The 20,094-nt window shown below is 42.5% G+C and overlaps 1 protein-coding gene and 1 long non-coding RNA gene across 6 annotated transcripts in view; one reads left to right on the top strand and one right to left on the bottom strand.

Moving 5' to 3' along the window:
- The window catches only part of LOC103350988 (uncharacterized), a 185,713-nt gene that overhangs the window by 8,289 nt on the left and 157,330 nt on the right, over window positions 1–20,094 (top strand). The window lies entirely within an intron of this gene.
- Window positions 1–20,094, bottom strand: part of CR1 (complement C3b/C4b receptor 1 (Knops blood group)) — a 101,478-nt gene that overhangs the window by 8,194 nt on the left and 73,190 nt on the right. For 2 of the 3 annotated variants that reach the window (XM_017347820.3, XM_070055212.1), the window contains 5 exons: window positions 17,856–18,041; window positions 12,384–12,407; window positions 11,548–11,623; window positions 1,876–1,980; window positions 916–968 (listed from right to left, as the gene is read on the bottom strand). In XM_017347820.3, coding sequence (XP_017203309.2) covers window positions 953–968; window positions 1,876–1,980; window positions 11,548–11,623; window positions 12,384–12,407; window positions 17,856–18,041 — 407 coding nt within the window. In that variant the 3' untranslated portion in view covers window positions 916–952. Of the gene's footprint in view, window positions 1–915; window positions 969–1,875; window positions 1,981–11,547; window positions 11,624–12,383; window positions 12,408–17,855; window positions 18,042–18,105; window positions 19,605–20,094 lie in introns of those variants that run through there. The other variant, XM_070055211.1, reaches the window with a different exon arrangement.

The following is a 20,094-nucleotide window of genomic DNA, read 5'->3' as shown; positions in this document are numbered from 1 at the left end:
TCATGACTTTTTAAATCTCCTTGGTATTACCAACAGGCACCCCAAGGCATATGCTTGTGGGGAGCAATTTGGACTAGACTAAGTTACTGGAATTAAGACTTATTCTATGCATCTGCTCTCCCACAATATGGCGCTGGGAGAGAAGAAAACAGCTTTTACACAGCTGCCTCCAGTTCAACCAATAAACTGTAGGACTTCCTCCTGATTGGAGGAGAGCAGCGTACTCGGCGTGTGGGCAGCCGAGTTAGGATTGGCAGAGGAGGACTATAAAGGAGGAGAGAGACGGCATGCACCAGGAACATCTAAGGGGAACATCTAAGAGGAACACCTGTGCAGCCCCCAGAGAGCCGGCCGGCGGTGTGCCGCTCCCCTGCGGAAGTGGGGAATGTGGCCAGGGGGAACTGCCCTTCCACGGAGGTGGAAGGGACAGTAGCCAACCCGGGAAGAACCAGCAGCAAACCCGGGGAGGGCCGAGCAGACGAAAGAACAGCGCAGGGTCCTGTGTCGTTCCTCCACGAAGAGGGGGAGCGACATAATGGTGCCGTGACTCGGATATGAAGCCTAGGCAGGATTCAGTGTCGTTCCTCCACGAAGACGGGGAGCGACATATGCTAATACCTATTAGAGAGGGGTCAGATTAGATGACCATTAAAGGCCTTAAAAAGTCCAGATCAATTCTGAATTTTTAAAGAAAAGAGTGCATATTTCATTTGCTTTTGTAAATAGTAGTGAAAAACAAATTATACAACAGAAGCAAAGTGACTAGGAAGCCAGAAAATAAACAGAGGGCACTGAAAGTTCATTTCTGTTATAGCAGAAAATACGATGCAGCCAGTATTTTTGTTATTTAGTGAAATTTGAGTTGCCTTTGCTTCTATCTTGGTTGACTGTAACATATCTTTTCTATCACTTTACCTTTCCCTGGGACCTCTTCCATGTTCTGCCGCTGAATTTAGTATGTTTGACATCTGTGTAGAAATAAAATGCCAGGTTCAGTTGAATGCACATGGATATGAGAAAGAAGTAGGATATAAAGAAAGTACATTTGCTGACCGATGTGACACTGTGTCTGTATTAGGAGTAGCCTAATTCCATTTTAGTATACATAGCCCTGTGGTTTCTGAATATGTCCTGAGGATCTATGGAGAGGATATTTTAGGATTCCTGGGCCTAGCCAGAGTAAGCAAGGGCCAAATGAATTGCCCTGTGTGATGACAAAAAAATGCAGTTTTAAATTTGCAAGAGGCCCAAGAGTCAGAATGAGGTACCCTGAGAAGGCAGTCAAGATTTGAACAAATGAAAGGTGCATCTAATGAGAGAGAGGCCTGAGGAAAGGGTGGGAAGATGAGACTGAAAGAGACTGATAATATGCTATTGTGTAGGGGGCAACAGCCTCTTGCTGAAGGGCCAGCAGTTACAAACAGCATCTGGAAGTGAACAGGAAGGCAGGAGATCTCTGTCTGTCTCTCTGTGTTTCTGTCTCTCTCTGTCTGCCTTTCAAAGAAATAAAAATATAATTAAAAAAAAAGAGCTGCTGCGCATTTACAGGAAATCTGAGTAATCACAGCAAATGCTTGTGTTCCTCAAGAAAAGGAAAAGCATGCTATTTCCCAAAAACTCACCTCATAAACACATAAGAATACAGGGTTGCTTTGAAAACATAGTTCCTGTGCACAGCACTAACAGAGTCATCATCCCAAATCATTGGAAAAAAACAACAATCCAGAAAAATAATGCAGAGTTTCCAGCTCCTAAAGTATTCTCTAAATTCTTTGGTATCAGGAACCTACATAGTACAATATCATATTCAAGTTCTGTTTCCACTTTTAGCATTGGTTATTGAACACATTTTGAATTTAGTGTTTGTAGAGGTACCTGCTATGTTCTTGATCCGATAGAAGAGTTTGAGGATGAACACAAATATCTTCTTGAGGATGTAAGTGGATTCTCACTTCTTTACATTTTTCATCCATATTGTTGCTAATTGGTAGAGGGGAAAAATGGAATTTGCCTTAATCATGTAAGTTTTGGTTTTGAAAGAAATCAGCGACTTTCATTTTGAGATTTAAAGGATAATTTGCACCAAGTTCCTAATATCTTTGCAAGATATCTAAAAAAGACAAACATAACCAAATTTCATCTTTCAACACCAGGTAAAAACTTGAATTAGGGAATCATGCTAAAACCATCCTATGGGTTGTTCCAGAAGACTCTAAATTGTTTATAGCCAGATATCTATGCTGTAGAACAACACATTTCACTATTTCTAAAATAATCTTGATTAGTAAATATGGCCCGCCACAGAGTTTGACACTTCAGGCTCATACTAGACATGACCGTAATGACCATAAATGACCGTATGGCAGCCTGAGACACAACTAACTTTGTCTCCTGCAGTGCAGAAGCGTGTTTTGTTTTCTGTCCATGCAGTACCAACAGTTGAGCAACAGATGATGTCATAAAGTTACAGTCAGCTTTCTACATCCACATGTTCTGCATCCACACATTCAACCAAGCAGATATTCAAAGTAATCGGGAAAAAAATCCCTTGCATCTGTACTGAACACAAGCTTTTTTTTCCTTGTTATTCCCTAAACAATACAGCCAACAACTATTTACCTAGAATTTACACTGGATTAGGTATAATAAGTAATCCAGAGATGGTTTAAAGTCTACAGGAGGATGTGTGTAAGTGAAATATAAATACTGCACTACTAGGAACTTGTTGAACAGCCACAGACCTACAGGGTGTCCTGAAATCAATCCCCTGTGGATATCAAGGGACAACTGTATATCAGAACTGACAGCAGAAAGAAGTATTTAATAATTTTTAAAGCATTACTAACAGTGATAGAATAGCTAACATGGTCTGACATTCATCTTAAGTGAGGTATTGTGTTAGGTAGGAACTATTATCTCCATTTTGCAGGCAAGAAAAATGAAGTTTAGAGAGAATCAGTGTCTTGCTCCAGTTCTCATAGCCAATAAGTGATTGTGAACACAGATTTACTAACAGCAAAGTCCATGCTCTCACATGGCACGCCACACTGCCCGTTTGTGCCTTATTTAATAAACACCTCATTTTATGTAAATGAAATGATAAACACTATAATAATAGTACCTTTTTTACACATGAGTTGGTATTAGGGATTTAAGAATGGAAGCACAAAGAGATTCACCACTTACTACTACTTCCTCATCACTCAGTAACTCTTTACATTCTCATGGATCTTAGACTGAGGGCAGCACTTGAGACAGAGAATAAGACTGAGCCAGAGGCCAGAGTTTACATGGGTTGCAGAGTCAAACTTGAAAGCCATGGAGGAGGAAGGGTGGCGTTATGTGGTCACGTTTCATGGGTTTCCAAGAAGGCATAGGTAAGTGGTTAAACCAGTAACATATGAATGGTCTTGGGTGAGGACTGATACATGGGATGTGGTCCAGTATGGCCTGAGTGAGTATAGGTTGAATGAATGGCTGTTGGTTGGTTATTGGTGGTTAACGTGAATATAGGAAAGTGCAGGAGCCTTTACAGTGGATGGCCTTAGTAGTTTGATCCCTCCAGGCATCATACCACTGAAGGCTTTTTCTGACTATGGAGAAGAGGACTGTTTTGTAAAATGGGAATGGGTTTGAGGCAGCAAGAAAAGTCCAGGATAAATGGGCTCTGATGGAGAAGTCTCATGGTATTCTTCCTTAGTGATCCGTCATAACTTATTCTGGGTAATGTTCATTACAAATAGCAAATGTATGGTGAAATATCAACATGTGCAGGTTACAGCTTTTTTTTTTTTTTTTTTTTTTTTGCTAATGCAGTGTTAAGCTAGTGAGGTGGAATTATAGGAGTAACTTGCAAATCTGTGTGAATGAACAGGAATGCTTTCATTAAAGCTCAATGTGGAGACATGCTCTTGAAGAAATAAATTTATTTTCTTTTAGGCTAGTAACTCAGAAAGGAGTCAAAAAGGAGAGATTACCTACAATTCCCTAGAAAGATACTGGTTCAAGATACCAGAGTAGCTAAAATAAATCCAGAAAAATATAGGGCAAAAAATATTGAAAGAAAAAAATACCCAAGCTTTGTATTATATATAGTTCTGGACATTATATTTCTGTGATACACGTTCAGATTCAGAAATAAACTAACATCAGCTAGCTTATGGGGCTCAGTATTTTGAATCAGATACTCTAGACTAAAACCCTCAATCCTAAAGTTTTCTGTTAGTATGACTTTAAGCAAGCCACTAAATATATCTGTACCTGAGCCTTCTCTACTTTGAGATATCATTATTAATGGTCTTACATACTTCACAAAGATGATAGTAAATGGGAAAGAATTTTATAGAAAACAAGTTAATAGTTTTTTATTATTACTTGACTACTATATAAGTAGAGATTTAAAAATCACTAAATAATAATTATTTTGTATGGATGTAGGTGGTCTCAACTCATAGTCTGGGGATGGTGCATGTTTAGGCCTGAGTGGAGATTAAGAAAGACAAGAGATAATGTTAATTGTGTGGGTAAGGCCAAATTGGGAGAGAGAGGTACACAAAATAATTAGATATAACAAATCTGGGAAAACTGAGGATTTAGAAGGTGTGTGAAATGATCAATAATGTGATCTAAATTAAGACAGGTTTGCTTTCCAAATTTGGTGTTGGTATAATGGATTAAATGTTGGTAGTCTGTCTCCCAAATTTATATGCTGAAATTCTCACTCTCAGTGTGGTAATATTAGAAAGTCTGGCCCTTGGTTAATTAATTAGCTTATGATTATGGGGTTCTCATGAATAGGATTAGTGTCTCCCTCACCCCATTTCTGCTGTGTGAGAACATGGTAAGAAGACCACATGTGGACACGTGACTTGGTAACTAAGAAGCCAGCTCTTACCAGATACCACATTTGCAGGTGCCTTGATCCCCAGCCTCCAGAATTGTGGGAAATAAATGATTTGCTGTGTAACTCTGTGGTATTGTTGTTGTAGCTACCCACATGGACTATGAAAGTATATTAGAACATGAGCAGCCTTGAAAACAGGGGTAAGCTTAGGACAGGATGTACTATGGAACTTGATAGAGAGTTATACTAGAGAATGTTCCTTTTGTGGTAGTGCTCTTAGTGGTATTTTGCACACTTACTCATTTAGTAAGTATATCTTTGTGCCAGAGACATTTCAGGTTTGTTACATACTTGTGGTGAGACAAAAATTCCTCACTTCATGGAGTTTACATTCTATTGGAAGGACAGAAAATAAACCAAGGAATGTAAGAACTTAATTGAAATAAAAGGGGATATGCCATTAGATATACAGCAGGGTAAGTGAGATTGGGAATATGGGATGGGGGGTGGGGATGCAGTCTTTAGTCATTAAAGTAGGCCTTACTGGGGAATGTTTTTGAGAAGGCATTTCCATGTGTATTCTTTCTGTTTTTGTCTCATTTTAGTTTCTTGGTAAGTCTTCAGACTGCTTTTACAGTTTCTGAACTGCCTTCTCTATCCAAGAAAGATTTCTGCTTGCACCCTTCCAGGTTTACTTTGCTCTGACATCTCCTATAGAGTAGGCCAGTGCGATGTTCCTCTGTCTCTGTCAGTCTCTTTTAGCTCAGCGATAAACCACTCTTCTGGCTAGTCAGCCATGAAACTCTCTGCACCCTTCTGTCCTTCTCATATGACTTGCTTCCTCTTCACTGTGATGACCATTCGGTTCTAGTCATCCTGTGAGGAAAGCTTAACCTCTAGATAAAGAATAATCAATAATCCTCCCAGCTTAGCCACACCCACATGGCTATGGCTCCAGCCACTCAGGGAGGTGTAACTGAATGACTGATCAGCCCACTGCTTCCCATGAGAAGGGACTTCTTCATTCTGATTATTTCAATTTAAAACCTTGTCTCTTTAATTTGTTACTTTTATTTTTTTATTTGACAGGTAGAGTTACAGACAGTGAGACAGAGAGACAGAGAGAAAGGTCTTCCTTCCATTGGTTCACTCCCCAAATGGCCACTACGGCCGTCTCTGCGCTGATCCGAAGCCAGGAGCCAGGTGCTTCCTCCTGGTCTCCCATGCAGGTGCAGGGGCCCAAGCATTTGGGCCATCCTCCACTACCCTCCCGGGCCACAGCAGAGTGCTGGACTGGAAGAAGAGCAAACGGGACTAGAACCCGGCGCCCATATGGGATGCCGGCACCGTGGGTGGAGAATTAACCAAGTGAGCCATGGTGCCAGCCCCGTTATGGGTTATTTCTAACATGAAAATAAATGGCATTAGGGGGGGCAGCGTCATAGCCTAGCAGGTTAATCTGCTGCCAGTGACACCAGCATGCCAGTTCATGTTCTGGCTGCTATACTTCCAATCAAGCTCCTTGCTAAGGTACCTGGGAAAGAACTGGAAGGTGGCCTAAGTGCTTGAGTCTCTGCCACCCATGTGGGAGACCTGTAGGAAGCTCCTGGCTGCTGGCTTTAGCTTGGCCCAGCTCTGGCTGTTATAGCCATTTGGGGACTAAGCCATAAGATGGAAGATCTCCTTTCTCTTTCTCTCTCCTCTCTCTCTCTCTCTCTCTCTAACTCTGCCTTTCAAATAAATAAATAATTTGAAAAAAAAAGAAAATAATGACATTTTGTTGCATTTGTGCACTAATTATCCCAAGAAGCAAAGAGACCAAAAATGAAAATTAGAAAATGTTTTGTAAAAGTAATGGATTAGGGCCAGCGCTGTGGCATAGTGGATAAAGCCGCTGCCTGCAGTGCTGGCATCCCATGTGGGTGCTGGTTTGAGACCTGGCTGTTCCACTTCTGATCCAGCTCTCTGCTATGGCCTGGGAAAGCAGTAGAAGATGGCCCAAGTCCTTGGGTCCCTGTACCTGCATGGGAGACCCGGAAGAAGTTCCTGGATCCTGGCTTTGGATCAGCACAGCTCCAGCCATTGTGTCCATCTGGGGAGTGAGCCAGTGCATGGAAGACCTTTCTCTCTCACTCTGCCTCTCCTCTCTCTCTGTAACTCTGAGTTTCAAATAAATAAATAAATCTTTAAAAAAAGAAAAAAGTAATGGATTACATGCATGTAATAGCTTTTGTTGTAAGTTACTCCCTGACTTTTGAGGCTAAGGAGGGCTACAATCTTTTCTCCTACCATTTCCATGGTGGACACAAGTCAGAGAGAGAATAGTTTGCCAAAAACATTATACTTTTTTTTTTTTTTGACAGGCAGAGTGGACAGTGAGAGAGAGAGACAGAGAGAAAGGTCTTCCTTTTGCCGTTGGTTCACCCTCCAATGGCCGCCGCGGCCGGCGCGCTGTGGCCGGCGTACCGTGCTGATCCGATGGCAGGAGCCAGGAGCCAGGTGCTTTTCCTGGTCTCCCATGGGGTGCAGGGCCCAAGCACTTGGGCCATCCTCCACTGCACTCCCTGGCCACAGCAGAGAGCTGGCCTGGAAGAGGGGCAACCGGGACAGAATCCGGCGCCCCAACCGGGACTAGAACCCGGTGTGCCGGCGCCGCTAGGCGGAGGATTAGCCTAGTGAGCCGCGGCGCAAAAACATTATACTTTTAAGAATGTGGAAAAAACAGGAGGCAAGTTTTAAGAGATGGAAAACATCATATGAGAAAAGCTATATGTTCTGCTGCTGTTTGTATTAGACAAGACAACCATTTGTACAATAATTTTCAGAAATGATTAGTCTTGTTTTTGCCTAAGCATGATTAAATATGAGAAAACAATCTGAAATTAAATAGGTATAAACAAATAGATAGTTAGACTTGGGAATTTGAGCCTCCAGTTAACTAACAAAAAATAAGCCATAGGGAAGAGAAATAAAATGCTGCATAATGAACTCTGATCAATGATAGAACAAATAACCAACAGTGTTGCATAGACTGTGTCCCTTGGTGACCTCATAGCCATCTCAGTTTGTGCAAGTGCACTCCATGATGTTTGCACAATGGTCTTTTAATGACACCTTCCTCAGAACCTATTCCCACTGTTAAGCTATGCTTGACTGTTGCTAAAGAGAGGAGGTAGGAGATCACATTAAATATTTCCATGAGGAAGAGATATTATATTCCCTGGGTGGTTTTAACTAGAGATTGGTTTAAATATAGTGAATTAGAAGCCCCAACTACTTTAATTCAGCCATAATTAAAATTTTAAAAAAGTAACTCACAAATCATAGTGATTCTGAGTGAGATATGTTAGGGGGAAGCATGTATTGATGAACGTGGGAAAGAGTATTGTCATGTCAACCCACAAAATATAGAGAACCGTAGTTAGGAACAATAAAGATTTAACTTAAATGTAAATCTCTATTAATTCCTTATTTTATCATGCACTTTAGTTCTGGACCAGGTGGTTTCATGGTGAACATTTTCTTTTTAAAAAGTTTCTTGACTCGGGGGCCAGCACTGTGGCATAGCGGGTAGGGCCACCGCCTGCAATGCCAGCATCCTATAAGGGCGCTGGTTCTAGTCCTGGCTGCTCCTCTTCCAATCCAGCTCTTCGCTGTGGCCTGGGAAAGCAATAGAAGATGGCCCAAATCCTTGGGCCCCTGCACCCACGTGGGAGACCCGGAGGAGGCTCCTGGCTCCTGGCTCCTGGCTTCGGATTGGCTCAGCTCCGGCTGTTGCGGCCATCTAGGGAGTGAGCCAGCAAATGGAAGACCTCTCTCTCTCTCTCCCTCTGATTCTGCTTCTCTCTCAGAGTAACTCTGACCTTCAAGTAAATAAATAAATCTTTTTAAAAAAAAGTTTATTGACAGGGCCAGGCACTGTGGCATAGCCGGTAAAGCTCCATCTGCAGCCCCAGCATCCCTTATGGGTGCCACTTGAGACCCGGCTTCTCCACTTCTGATCCAGCTGTCTACTGGGGTTCCTGGGAGGGCAGCGGAGGATGGCCTGGGTTCTTGGGCCTCTGCACCCACGTGGGAGACCCAGAGGAAGCTCCTGGCTCTTGGCTTTAGATTGGCCCAGCTCCAGCTGTTGGAGCCATTTAGGGAGTGAACCAGTGGATGGAAGATTCATTCTCTCTCTCTCTCTCTTTCTCTCCCTCCCTCCCTCCTTCTCTCCCTCAATCCCTCCATCCCTCTCTGAGATTCTGCCTTTCAGGTAAATGAATAATTCTTAGAAAAAGTTTATTGACAACCCTGTGAAATATCACAACTTCAGCATCTTTAAAAGTTGTTATAAGAAACCACATTCGTTTGCATTAGGCAAACTAATGTAATCTGTTCTAGTGAAAATAGCATTTGTTTGGGATGTTTGCTATAGAAAACTGTTCCCTAAAAGACATAAACTCTTTTTCTCAAGGGTATAGATTATGCTTGTAACCTTTATATCATTGATGTCATTGACTCTGACCTCACTTTTTTTTTTTAAAGATTTATTTATTTATTTGAAAGTCAGAGTTACACAGAGAGAGGAGAGGCAGAGAGAGAGAGAGAGAGAGGTCTTCCATCTGCTGGTTCACTCCCCAATTGGCTGCAACAGTTGGAGCTGTGCCAATATGAAACCAGGAGCCAGGAGTTTCCTCCAGATCTTCCACATGGGTGCAGGGGCCCAAGGACTTGGGCCATCTTCCACTGCTTTCCCAGGCCAAATCAGAGAGCTGGATCAGAAGTGGAGAAGCCAGGTCTTGAACCAGCACCCATATGGGATGCAGGCACTACAGGTGGTGGCTTTACCCACTATACCAGTGTCGGCCCCTCACTGATGTTGTTATAGTTTAATCATCCATGGGGCCAGCACTATGGCGTAGCTCTCTTATGGCCTGGGAAAGCAGTAGAGATGGCCCAAGTCCTTGGGCCCCTGTACCCATGTGGAAGACCCGGAAGAAGCTCCTGGATCCTGGCTTCAGATGGGCCCAGCTCTGGCCATTGCAGCCACCTGGGGAGTGAACCATTGGATAGAAGACCTCTCTCTCTCTCTCTCTGCCTCTCCTTCTGTCTCTGTGCAACTCTGACTTTCAAATAAATAAATAAGATCTTTAAAAGAAATCATGTTACAAAACTGGGCATGTTCTCCTCCATGTCAAAAGATGTTTGTTAGATCTTAAATTTTGCAAGGTTTCTGCAAGTTTAAAAAGTAAATAGAGGCCAGCGCCGCGGCTCAATAGGCTAATCCTCCACCTGCGGCGCCGGCACACCGGGTTCTAGTCCCGGTCGGGGCACCGGATTCTGTGGATTCTGTCCCGGTTGCCCCTCTTCCTGTCCAGCTCTCTGCTGTGGCCCGGGAGTGCAGTGGAGGATGGCCCAAGTGCTTGGGCCCTGCACCCGCATGGGAGACCAGGAGAAACACCTGGCTCCTGGCTTTGAATCAGCGTGGTGCGCCGGCCGCAGCACGCCAACCGCAGCGGCCATTGGAGGGTGAACCAATGGAAAAAGGAAGACCTTTCTCTCTGTCTCTCTCTCTCACTGTCCACTCTGCCTGTCCAAAAAAAAAAAAAAAAAAAAAAAAAAGTAAATGGTGTTTGCAAAAGATCTATTTATTAAAAACTTTAAATGTTTATTTTCATCTATTCAAAAGGCAGTACGAGAGAGAGCGAGTGACTGAGAGCCTAATATCTTCCATCCACTGAATCACTCCTGAAATGCCTGCAACAGCCAGGGCTCTAGGAGACCAACACCTGAAACCTATAACTCCATCTGGGTCTCCCATGTGGGTTGCAGGGACCCAAGCACATGGTCATCATTTGCTGCCTCCCAGGATTCATTAGTAGGAGGTTGGATTGGAAACAGAGCAGCTGTGACTCAGACAGGTACTCTGATAGGGTATGCAAGCATCCCAAGTGGCAACTCAACCTACTGTGTGACAATACTTGAGATTTCTTTATAAAAATGCCCAGTGAATGGGCTGGTTTGAGTCTTAGCTGCTCTGCTTCCAGAGAGCTGCTGCTAATGTGCTTGGGAAAGCAGCAGCAGATGACCCAACTACCTGGACCCCTGCCACAAACATGGGAGACTTGGAGGGGATTGTGGGCTCCTGGCTCTGGCTTGGCCCAGCTCTAGCTATTGTGGCCATTTGGGAAGTGAACCAGTGGATGGAAGATCTCTTCCTGTCTCTTCTTTTCTATGTATCACTCTACCTTTCAAATAAACAAAGTTTTTTTAAAGAAATACCCAATGCAAAGTCTCAATTCTTCCACACTAGCAGACTAAAATATGGGTGTCAGTAGGATACACTGTCTAACAACTATTGCCATCATGGAAGCTGCGTTCAAAGTTAGAGTCTGTAATATATCAGCAAAAACAGTATTTCCACCTCATCAATACATTTACCTTTTCCCCAAACTCATCGATTTCCTCCCTCTATAAAACTCAATTTCTTTCTAAAATGCTACATCTTAAGTGTTCTGCATATCATATATATTTCCTTTAGTGTAAATACTTCTCTGTGTAAAATGTGTCAAGGGCCTTCTGTATAAAAATTGCCACATCCATTATCTAGTTGTGGTTGGGTTATTTTTGTTTTGTTTTTGAGGTTCTCTTTTCCTTGCTTTTGGCTTCCAACAAGAGGTAAGTATATTCTACAGCTCTTAGGGCAATGTGGCTATACTTACCCTTTTTTGTGCTTTAGAATCATCCAACAGGAAACAATGATGGTTAAAAGAAAGAAGACCATACCAAAGGAGATGCCTAGGCAGTAAGACAAGGTAATTAAATCCCCAGGAAACATAACACAGAGGTCTTCAAACTCTATCTTAATATCTACTCCCACTATAGGCTGCCAATGATTTTTTTAGAAGTGACTCTAAATTGTGCTTTATGCCAGGTTTAACCTAAAGCATTAATTTTACTACTACAGTGTTATAGTTGAAGGATGAGCAGGGCAGTTTTGTCACCTTTAGTACCACAGCAGCCTTTCAACAAGTTGGCCAAGGAGAACCAGCAATGGGGCCGCTGGGCTCCAGCTCTCCACCACACTGCCCAATGCTCCGTGTAAGATGTAAGACATGGGCTAGTCTATGCCACAGAAATTCTCTTGGAAGCAAACTCTATTACAAGAGCTTCTTATATAGGCAACAGCAAACTGGTATTGTGGCTTTCAGTTTGTACAAATGGGCACGTCCACCACCCAGAAGCATATTCCCAGGCCATATGCCAAAGATGAAGCTATACTCTCCAGCCACATTAAGATAAAGAATTTTTGACAGCAAAGGACAATTATTCATTCACAGTGGTTCAAAGACAGTGAAGGATGCAGTCAGTGCTCATGAGGAGGCCAGTGTTCCTACATCCTGGCCCGAACTCACCATCATTTTCAATTTCAATTTCATTTTCAATTTCAACCATTTACAAGATATTTTGATCTTCCTTTTTACATTTCATTCATTGTAAGTGGACACTTACTGTTCAGGATGCAGGAATTCCTCAGCAAGCCCTTCAAACAACTTACCAAGTATGAGAGCATCACGCTGGCCTAAAAGGAAGACAGAAGCATCATCTGGCACCCAGCACACTGAACAGGAACTCACCAGGACAGTCCATCCTGGGTTCCCCTCACTACACAGTCCAATATTTTTTTCTAACATAAAGAACCATTGGGGCCGGCGCCACGGCTCACTAGGCTAATCCTCCGCCTAGTGGCGCCGGCACACCGGGTTCTAGTCCCGGTTGGAGCGCCGGATTCTGTCCCGGTTGCCCCTCTTCCAGGCCAGCTCTCTGCTGTGGCCAGGGAGTGCAGTGGAGGATAGCCCAGGTGCTTGGGCTCTGCACCCCATGGGGGACCAGGAAAAGCACCTGGCTCCTGGCTCCTGCCATCGATCAGCGCGGTGCACCGGCCGCAGCGCACCGGCCGCGGCGGCCATTGGAGGGTGAACCAACGGCAAAAGGAAGACCTCTCTCTCTGTCTCTCTCTCTCACTGTCCACTCTGCCTGTCAAAAAAAAAAAAAAAAAAAAAAAACACCATTGGTTTCACTGGTACAAGTTCATTTTATCTTGTGCACTCAATGAAAACTTTTTTCTTTTTAAATTAGTACTTTTATCATAAAAGTGGTGTAACTATAGAAATTTATAAAAAAAGAACAAGACTATCACCTATTATGCTCATCCCCCAAAATGTTTTGGTATCTTTTCTTCTGCTTCTTTGCATCTGAATTTCTATATATTTATATAATAGGAATGCAAATTACAACAGAGAAAAACTAATATAATCTATTCTAGTGAATGTGGCATTGTATATTTAGTAATTTTATGATATATTTGTTTCTAGTTTCCTTTGGCATGAAAGTCTTAATAATCATATAAAATATTTTAATTTAAATAATTTGATTGGCTTTCTAGAAGAACTCACTGGCAAAGATATTTGTATTATCCTCTATCTGCAGTGTGCAATTATTTTTCATAAGAGTTTTTGCAAATTTTCAGTGGTACTATCAACATTTGAAGACACCAGTTTCATCATATTCTTGCTTTATGCTGGGTATTCACCCAGAAACCTTTTTGTTGTTTGTTTGTTTGTTTATTTACTTATTTATTTATTTATTTTATTTGACAGGTAGAGTTATAGACAGTGAGAGAGAGAGAGAGAGAGAAAGGTCTTCCTTCTGTTGGTTCACTCCCCAAATGGCCGCTGTGGCCAGCACTGTGCTGATCCGAAGCCAGGAGCCAGGTGCTTCTTCCTGGTCTCCCATGTGGGTGCAGGGGCCCAAGCACTTGGGCCATCCTCCAGTACCTTCCCAGGCCACAGCAGAGAGCTGGACTGGAAGAGGAGCAACCGGGACTAGAACCTGGTACCCGTATGGGATGCCAGTGCCGCAGGCAGAGGATTAGCCAAGTGAGCCACGGCACCTACCTGTTGTTAGTTTAACGGGCACACACACAAAAATAAGATACCTTGTTCTTTTCTTTTGTATTTCTTTGGTTCTAGTGAGGTTAGTTTCCATATATTTATTTCACAGGGAAAAAGATATTTATACCTCTCTCCAACTTGTGCATTCTAAGACAGTTTCTGCTTATCCCTGCTCTCTTCCAGGGCTGTGTGGTGTTGAACCAAGCAGAACTGGAAAAACTCCACTTCCTTAGAAATGGCGTGAGGTGGTGAAAGAGGATCCTGAACACAAGGGGGCAAGAGAAGTAGCCACCATGAGCTGGTGGCTTTGAGAGACAGTCCAGGCAGGAGAGAGAGGAGCTGGGTTCATGAATGGGGCACAAGGGAACAGAAATGGGTAAAGTGGGTAGTTGTACCTCACGTCTCCCTGAGCAGTTCCAGTGAAGACTTCTCTTAGTTTTTACATCTTTTCTGGAGTTGAACTTAATTGTCTGGGGGGGGGGGGTCACACAGTTAAAATATGGGTTATGTGTTTAAGTCTGGCCTTAGGGGAAGCTGAAGACCAGTCAGACCATTGCAATGGGGATGACTACCTGCGAATTCCAGGAAATTCTTCATTCTCTGATGCCAGTAGGCAGAGATTCCTTGTCCTATTTTGAATTGCTATTCTCAGAAATTCCCTGTGGCATGTTACTCGCAGCCTGAAGCACCTCCACAGTTTCCTTCCTCCATTTCCTTTTGAGGAAGGCCTAGGACAATTATCTTGTACGATATGTCCTAAGCCTTAGGAAAGATACTGTCTCCCCACCTCTATTTTCCATGGTCTCATCTTTCTTTGCCTGCTCTACTTACAAAGCAGAAAAATTTCAAAGACAAGATGGGGTAAAGAGACTAGAACAAGGCTGCTAAGGGGCCTGCTTTTAGTCTGAGTCTTTATGAAGCCCAGAGGGACTAAAGAAGAGTCCATATAGGATCCAGCCCATCTCATGAGGAGTCTATACAAGTTCCAAGAGCCTATTGGTTAATAGTTAGCCCTTTCTTGCTCTTTATAGACATTTCCTTAGTTTACCTGAAGAAATGTTTTTCGTCTGGCATTTGGGACCTTGGCCTCAATAGCTTTTCATTTCACTTTGACTACTACTGAGATAGTCTCTCTTAGCTGATTATATATTTAGGAGCTTTGTCGATTTCTTTATTGTTCCAGTACACAGTCTCAGTGGATACATGGATTGCCTGGTTGAACCCAGGCCACCCTAATTTTGTAGACATGGGCATGTTACTTAAGTCTTCTGTGTCTCAGTTTCTATATCTGAAGAAGGTAAAAAGACTGCCTTCTTCGTAGGGTTTTTCTTTTTTTTTTTTTTTTTTTCCTTTTTTTTTTTTTTGACAGGCAGAGTGGACAGTGAGAGAGAGAGAGACAGAGACAGAGAGAAAGGTCTTCCTTTACCGTTGGTTCACTCTCCAATGGCCGCTGCGGCCGGCACACCGCACTGATCCGAAGCCAGGAGCCAGGTGCTTCCTCCTGGTCTCCCATGCCAGTGCAGGGCCCAAGCACTTGGGCCATCCTCCACTGCACTCCTGGGCCACAGCAGAGAGCTGGACTGGAAGAGGGGCAACTGGGACAGAATCCGGCGCCCCGACCAGGACTAGGCAGAGGTTTAACCTAATGAGCCGCGGCGCCAGCCATCAAAGGTTGTTATGTACATTAAATTAGCATTTATCTAATACTTAGCAGTAGTTCTAAGTCTTTAATATTTGTTAACTTTTACAACTTGGTCATAACAACTACTACTGTCATAACAACTACTACTTTTATGATAACACTATTAAACACTATTTGTTATATTCTCCATGTATTTCTACTTTATTGACTTCTTATTTTTCGAAGAACATAAATTCAAGGACAAATTAGTTGGTAGGACAAAAAAGACAATTTTTCCTATTATAACTCAGTTCAAAAAGTTGGTCTCCTTTTAGCTATTTGACCAATATTCTTTTATTTATTTATTTACTTATTTATTTTTGTTTAGCTTTTCTATGGTTTGATTTTTTTTAAAATATTTATTTATTTATTTGAAAGTCAGAGTTACACAGAGATAAAGGAGAGGTAGAGAGAGAGAGAGGTCTTCAACCTGCTGGTTCACTCGCCAATTAGCTGCAATAGCTGGAGGGGAGCCAGGAGCCAGGAGCTAGGCCCCACATGGGTGCAGGGGTCCAAGGACTTGGGCCATCCTCTATTGCTTTCCCAGGCCATAGCAGAGAGCTGGATTGGAAGTGGAGCAGTGGGGACTCATACTGGCATCCATATGGGATGCCAACGCTGCAGGCAATGGCTTTACCCACTATGCTGCAGTGCTGGCCCCCTATGGTTTGACTTTCAGAAGTTTTAACTCTTTATCTTATCTCTATTTATTGTAACATAAAAAGAAAGGCTCTATTTTTTTTTTTGAAATCTTACTTTTCTTTCCTATGAATTTATGGTATCCCCTTATTATGAGACAATTTTATTTTTATTTCTAACAACCTTTTTTTAATTAATATCAATTATGGGCCGGCGCCGTGGCTCACTTGGCTAATCCTCCGCCTGTGGCGCTGGCACCCCAGGTTCTAGTCCCGGTTGGGGCACCGGGTACTAGTCCCAGTTGCTCCTCTTCCAGTCCAGCTCTCTGCTGTGGCCCAGGAGGGTAGCGGAGGATGGCCCAAGTGTTTGGGTCCCTGCACCCACATGGGAGACCAGGCAGAAGCACCCAGCTCCTGGCTTCAGATCAGTGCAGAGCCGGCCGTGGCAGCCATTAGGAGAGTGAACCAATGGAAGGAAGACCTTTCTCTCTGTCTCTCTCTCTCTCACTGTCTAACTCTGCCTGGCAAAAAATTAAAAAATATATCAATTACGTCTATTCTTGCACTGTGGTATGAAGTAATTTATGTAGGATAGCTTTATATTTTATTTTGATATTTGGTAGGGTTAATTTCCCAATATTTAAAAATTTTCTATCAGTTCCAGTTAGATTTTCAGAATATTCCAAAGGCAGAAAGTCAGTTAGTGACCAAGATTTTCTCAAATAAATGAATATAGTTTAATTTTAAGAAAGTGCCAAATTTATAATTTAGAATTATTTTTAAGATCAGCTTAGTTAACAGATTTGAGAACCACATATTACAAATGGAAGTCATAAGAGTTGGGAGAGGGAAAAGCCTCTCACTAGCTTGGATTAAGAATGGATGCTTGATAAAACGGTAAAGATGCTGTTTGGGACACCCGCATCCCATATAAGAGTACCTGGGTTCGAGTCCCAGCTCTGTTCCTGATTTCAGCTTTCTGTTAATGCACACCCTGGAAGGCAGCAGGTGTTGGCTCAAGTAGTTGGGTTCTTGCCATCCACATGGGAGACCCAGACTGAGATCTGGGCCCTTGGCTTTGACCTGGCCCAACCCCAACTGTTGTAGGCATTTGGAGACTGAACCAGTTTATGGGAGATCTCTCTGTCTGCCTTTCTTACTGCCTTTCAAATACAAAAAAAAAAAAAAACACCAAAAGACCAAATATTTTTAAAAGAAAGGTTATGCCTTGTTAATTTGGCTCATCTGCAGCTCAATGTGAACAAGTTTTAGGATTTCCTAGTTTGCAGTACCTCCCAGTTGCCAGTAGAGGGATACTCTCCTGTGGAGCTCAGTGGATTTCCAAACATGCTACACCAGCTGTACTAGCCTAAAACCCTAGAGTCTACAATAGTGAGGGAGACAGGCCAACGCTCTCTGAATCTTGGAAGATGCTCCCTGGCCCATGCTGAAAACATTTCTTCCTATTCTACCACCAATGTGCTTCTGGATTTTAAGGTTCACAGGCTGTATTACTGTGCGAGGCTTGCAACCACAGACTGATACAGATGGAAAAGTTAGAGGGGCTCTGAGGCGAGGTGGACTGGTGAGAAGTGTGGGAGCAATTGGCTCTTTGGGAAGATGTAAGGGCTCCTATTGTACTCTGTAGCTCCAAGCATATGCCATAAACATCACACTACACTAGATGTCAGTAGGGATGAATGAACGAACAGTAAGCATGACTGGGAAGGGCCTGTATTCCCTGCACTTGCACTTACGAGATGTACATATGGCCAGAGGAGGGTCCCATCTGTCATCCACCTGGCACTGACTCCGGGGACTGCCTTCCAGAATATATCCATCTTCACACTCCAAAGTTACATTCTCTCCATAGTGATAGATTTTTCTCATTTTCAACTCCTTTTGGATCCCATCCATAAGCTGTGGGAGGCCACATTTCACCTCTGAAATTAGAAAAAATCAGAAAGAAATTGATGTTTTATCATTAGATGAAACTCACATAATAGAATGACCCGTGACCCCAGACCTGCTTTGCTCCTGGCTAAGATGGGGCATGTTTTCCATCAATAACTGTTGACCTTCCTCCCCGACCACCTTGTGAAGTAAAACTATTTGTCTTTTATTTCTTAGGTAAAGTAAAGTGGTATGGAGTATACTATGTATCCACTTTTGATTATTAACAACTCTATGACTAGAAAGTTGTAGAAAGATTAGTAGAAGTTAAGATAACCATGTGCTAGCCTTGGGCCCAGGTCTAAGCAGGAAAAGAAATATCATATTCATTCACTTCACATATACAGCAGAAACTGGCATTTTTGCTTTTGATTAAATTCATGTTTCTGGCCCATTTCTATACATAGAAGAAAGAGGTTAGTAAATCAAAATTCTGAATTTAAAGTACCACTTTCCACTCAATTTTCTTTATCTCACTTAACTCATCCTTGGCTTCCTCTGCCCAGCCATCTAATACCTCCTTCAACTTCAAGTGAAACTTGCTCTTCAGTTGAAATAGTATCAAAATTAGTCTAAAATATTTTTCCCCTTGTAAGGTCCAAAAAGATAAAATGGTATTTCTTGAAGTATAATCTGTGGTCTTCTTCAGAATATTCTGATTGGTAGGTTGGTTAAAATAGTCTGCTGACCCTATCTCAAAACCGAGTTAGATTCTATAAGAATCTATCTCTTTAGGGGTTGGTGTTGTGGTGCAGTGGGTTAAGTTATGCAGTGGGTTAAGTAACCATCTGGGACGCCAGCATCCCACATGAGTGTAGGTTCAAATCCCAGCTTCTCCACTTCCGATCCAGCTCCCTGCTAATGTGCCTGGAAAAGCTGTGAAAGATGGTCCAAGTCCTTGGGTTCCTGCTACCCACATAGGAGACACAGATGGAGTTCTTGACTCCTGGCTTCAGCCTGGCCCAGCCTTGGCCATTATGGCCATTTAGACAGTGAACCAATGGATTGAAAATCTCTCTGTCTCTCTGTGTAACTCTGCCTTTCATAAATAAATAAATCTTTAATTTTCTCAGCTAATGCTGAAGATGGAGAAGCTCTCTAAAGCAAGCCTGAACAGGACAGTTACTAAGACAAAATTAATTTGACACAAGTAAAAACAAAGCAGTTTCCAAATTAATAAAATGCTATTCTTTGATTTCCAGGAAAAGACCCTTACCAGAGTGTTGGCTTGTATCTTTGAAATGTTTCCTGACTCGTCACACTTATGTATACAAATAAAGCAGGTTGGGGGAACTTCAAGTGTCTCTGAAACCATGTGTCTTATGCAGTTTCTTCCTGTACGTAGCATGTAATAGTCTCTCACCATCTTGGTGGTGGGCCCAATTTTCTTTTTTTCTAAAGTGAGAGGGCTACGAGCACAAGGATTCCTGAGACTTTGAGGACAGGAAGGTCCCTATATTCCTGCAACCAGGGTAGGCGTAGGACTGGTTTTTCCTTAATGTTTGAAGCACAGGCATGTTTGAAGTCCCTCCTCCCTCATCTCTACCCTTCACCTAGTATTTTTTAGAAAGAAAGAATAGATAAGTCAAGAAACAAAATGCAAAATCACCTAACTTACAGTTAGCCTTGGAAACTCATGACTGGAGCATAGGGAGACTACTGATGCCATAGACAAGATTGTCAATTGGTAAAGTCAACAACAGGAGTCACTGTGCACTTACTCCTCATGTAGGATCTCTGTCCTTAATGTGCTGTGTATTGAGATTTAATGCTATAACGAGTACTCAAACAATATATTTCACTTTGTGTTTCTATGGGGGTGCAAACTGTTGAAATCTTTACTTAATGCATACTAAACTGATCCTCTGTAAAAAAAAAAAAAAAAAAAAGAAATTATCAACTCCCAACTTGACTCTCACTGGGATTAAACATGACAATAGGTCTGATCTGATTTCATCATCATTTAAAAAAAATCATCTATTATTTTTCACTTTATGTTTCTGTGTGAGAGCAAACTGTTGAAATCCTTACTTAATGTATACT

Source organism: Oryctolagus cuniculus, chromosome 13, assembly GCF_964237555.1.
Source record: "Oryctolagus cuniculus chromosome 13, mOryCun1.1, whole genome shotgun sequence".
Lineage (NCBI taxonomy): Eukaryota > Metazoa > Chordata > Mammalia > Lagomorpha > Leporidae > Oryctolagus > Oryctolagus cuniculus.
This window is presented reverse-complemented; position numbering and strand designations above follow the sequence as displayed.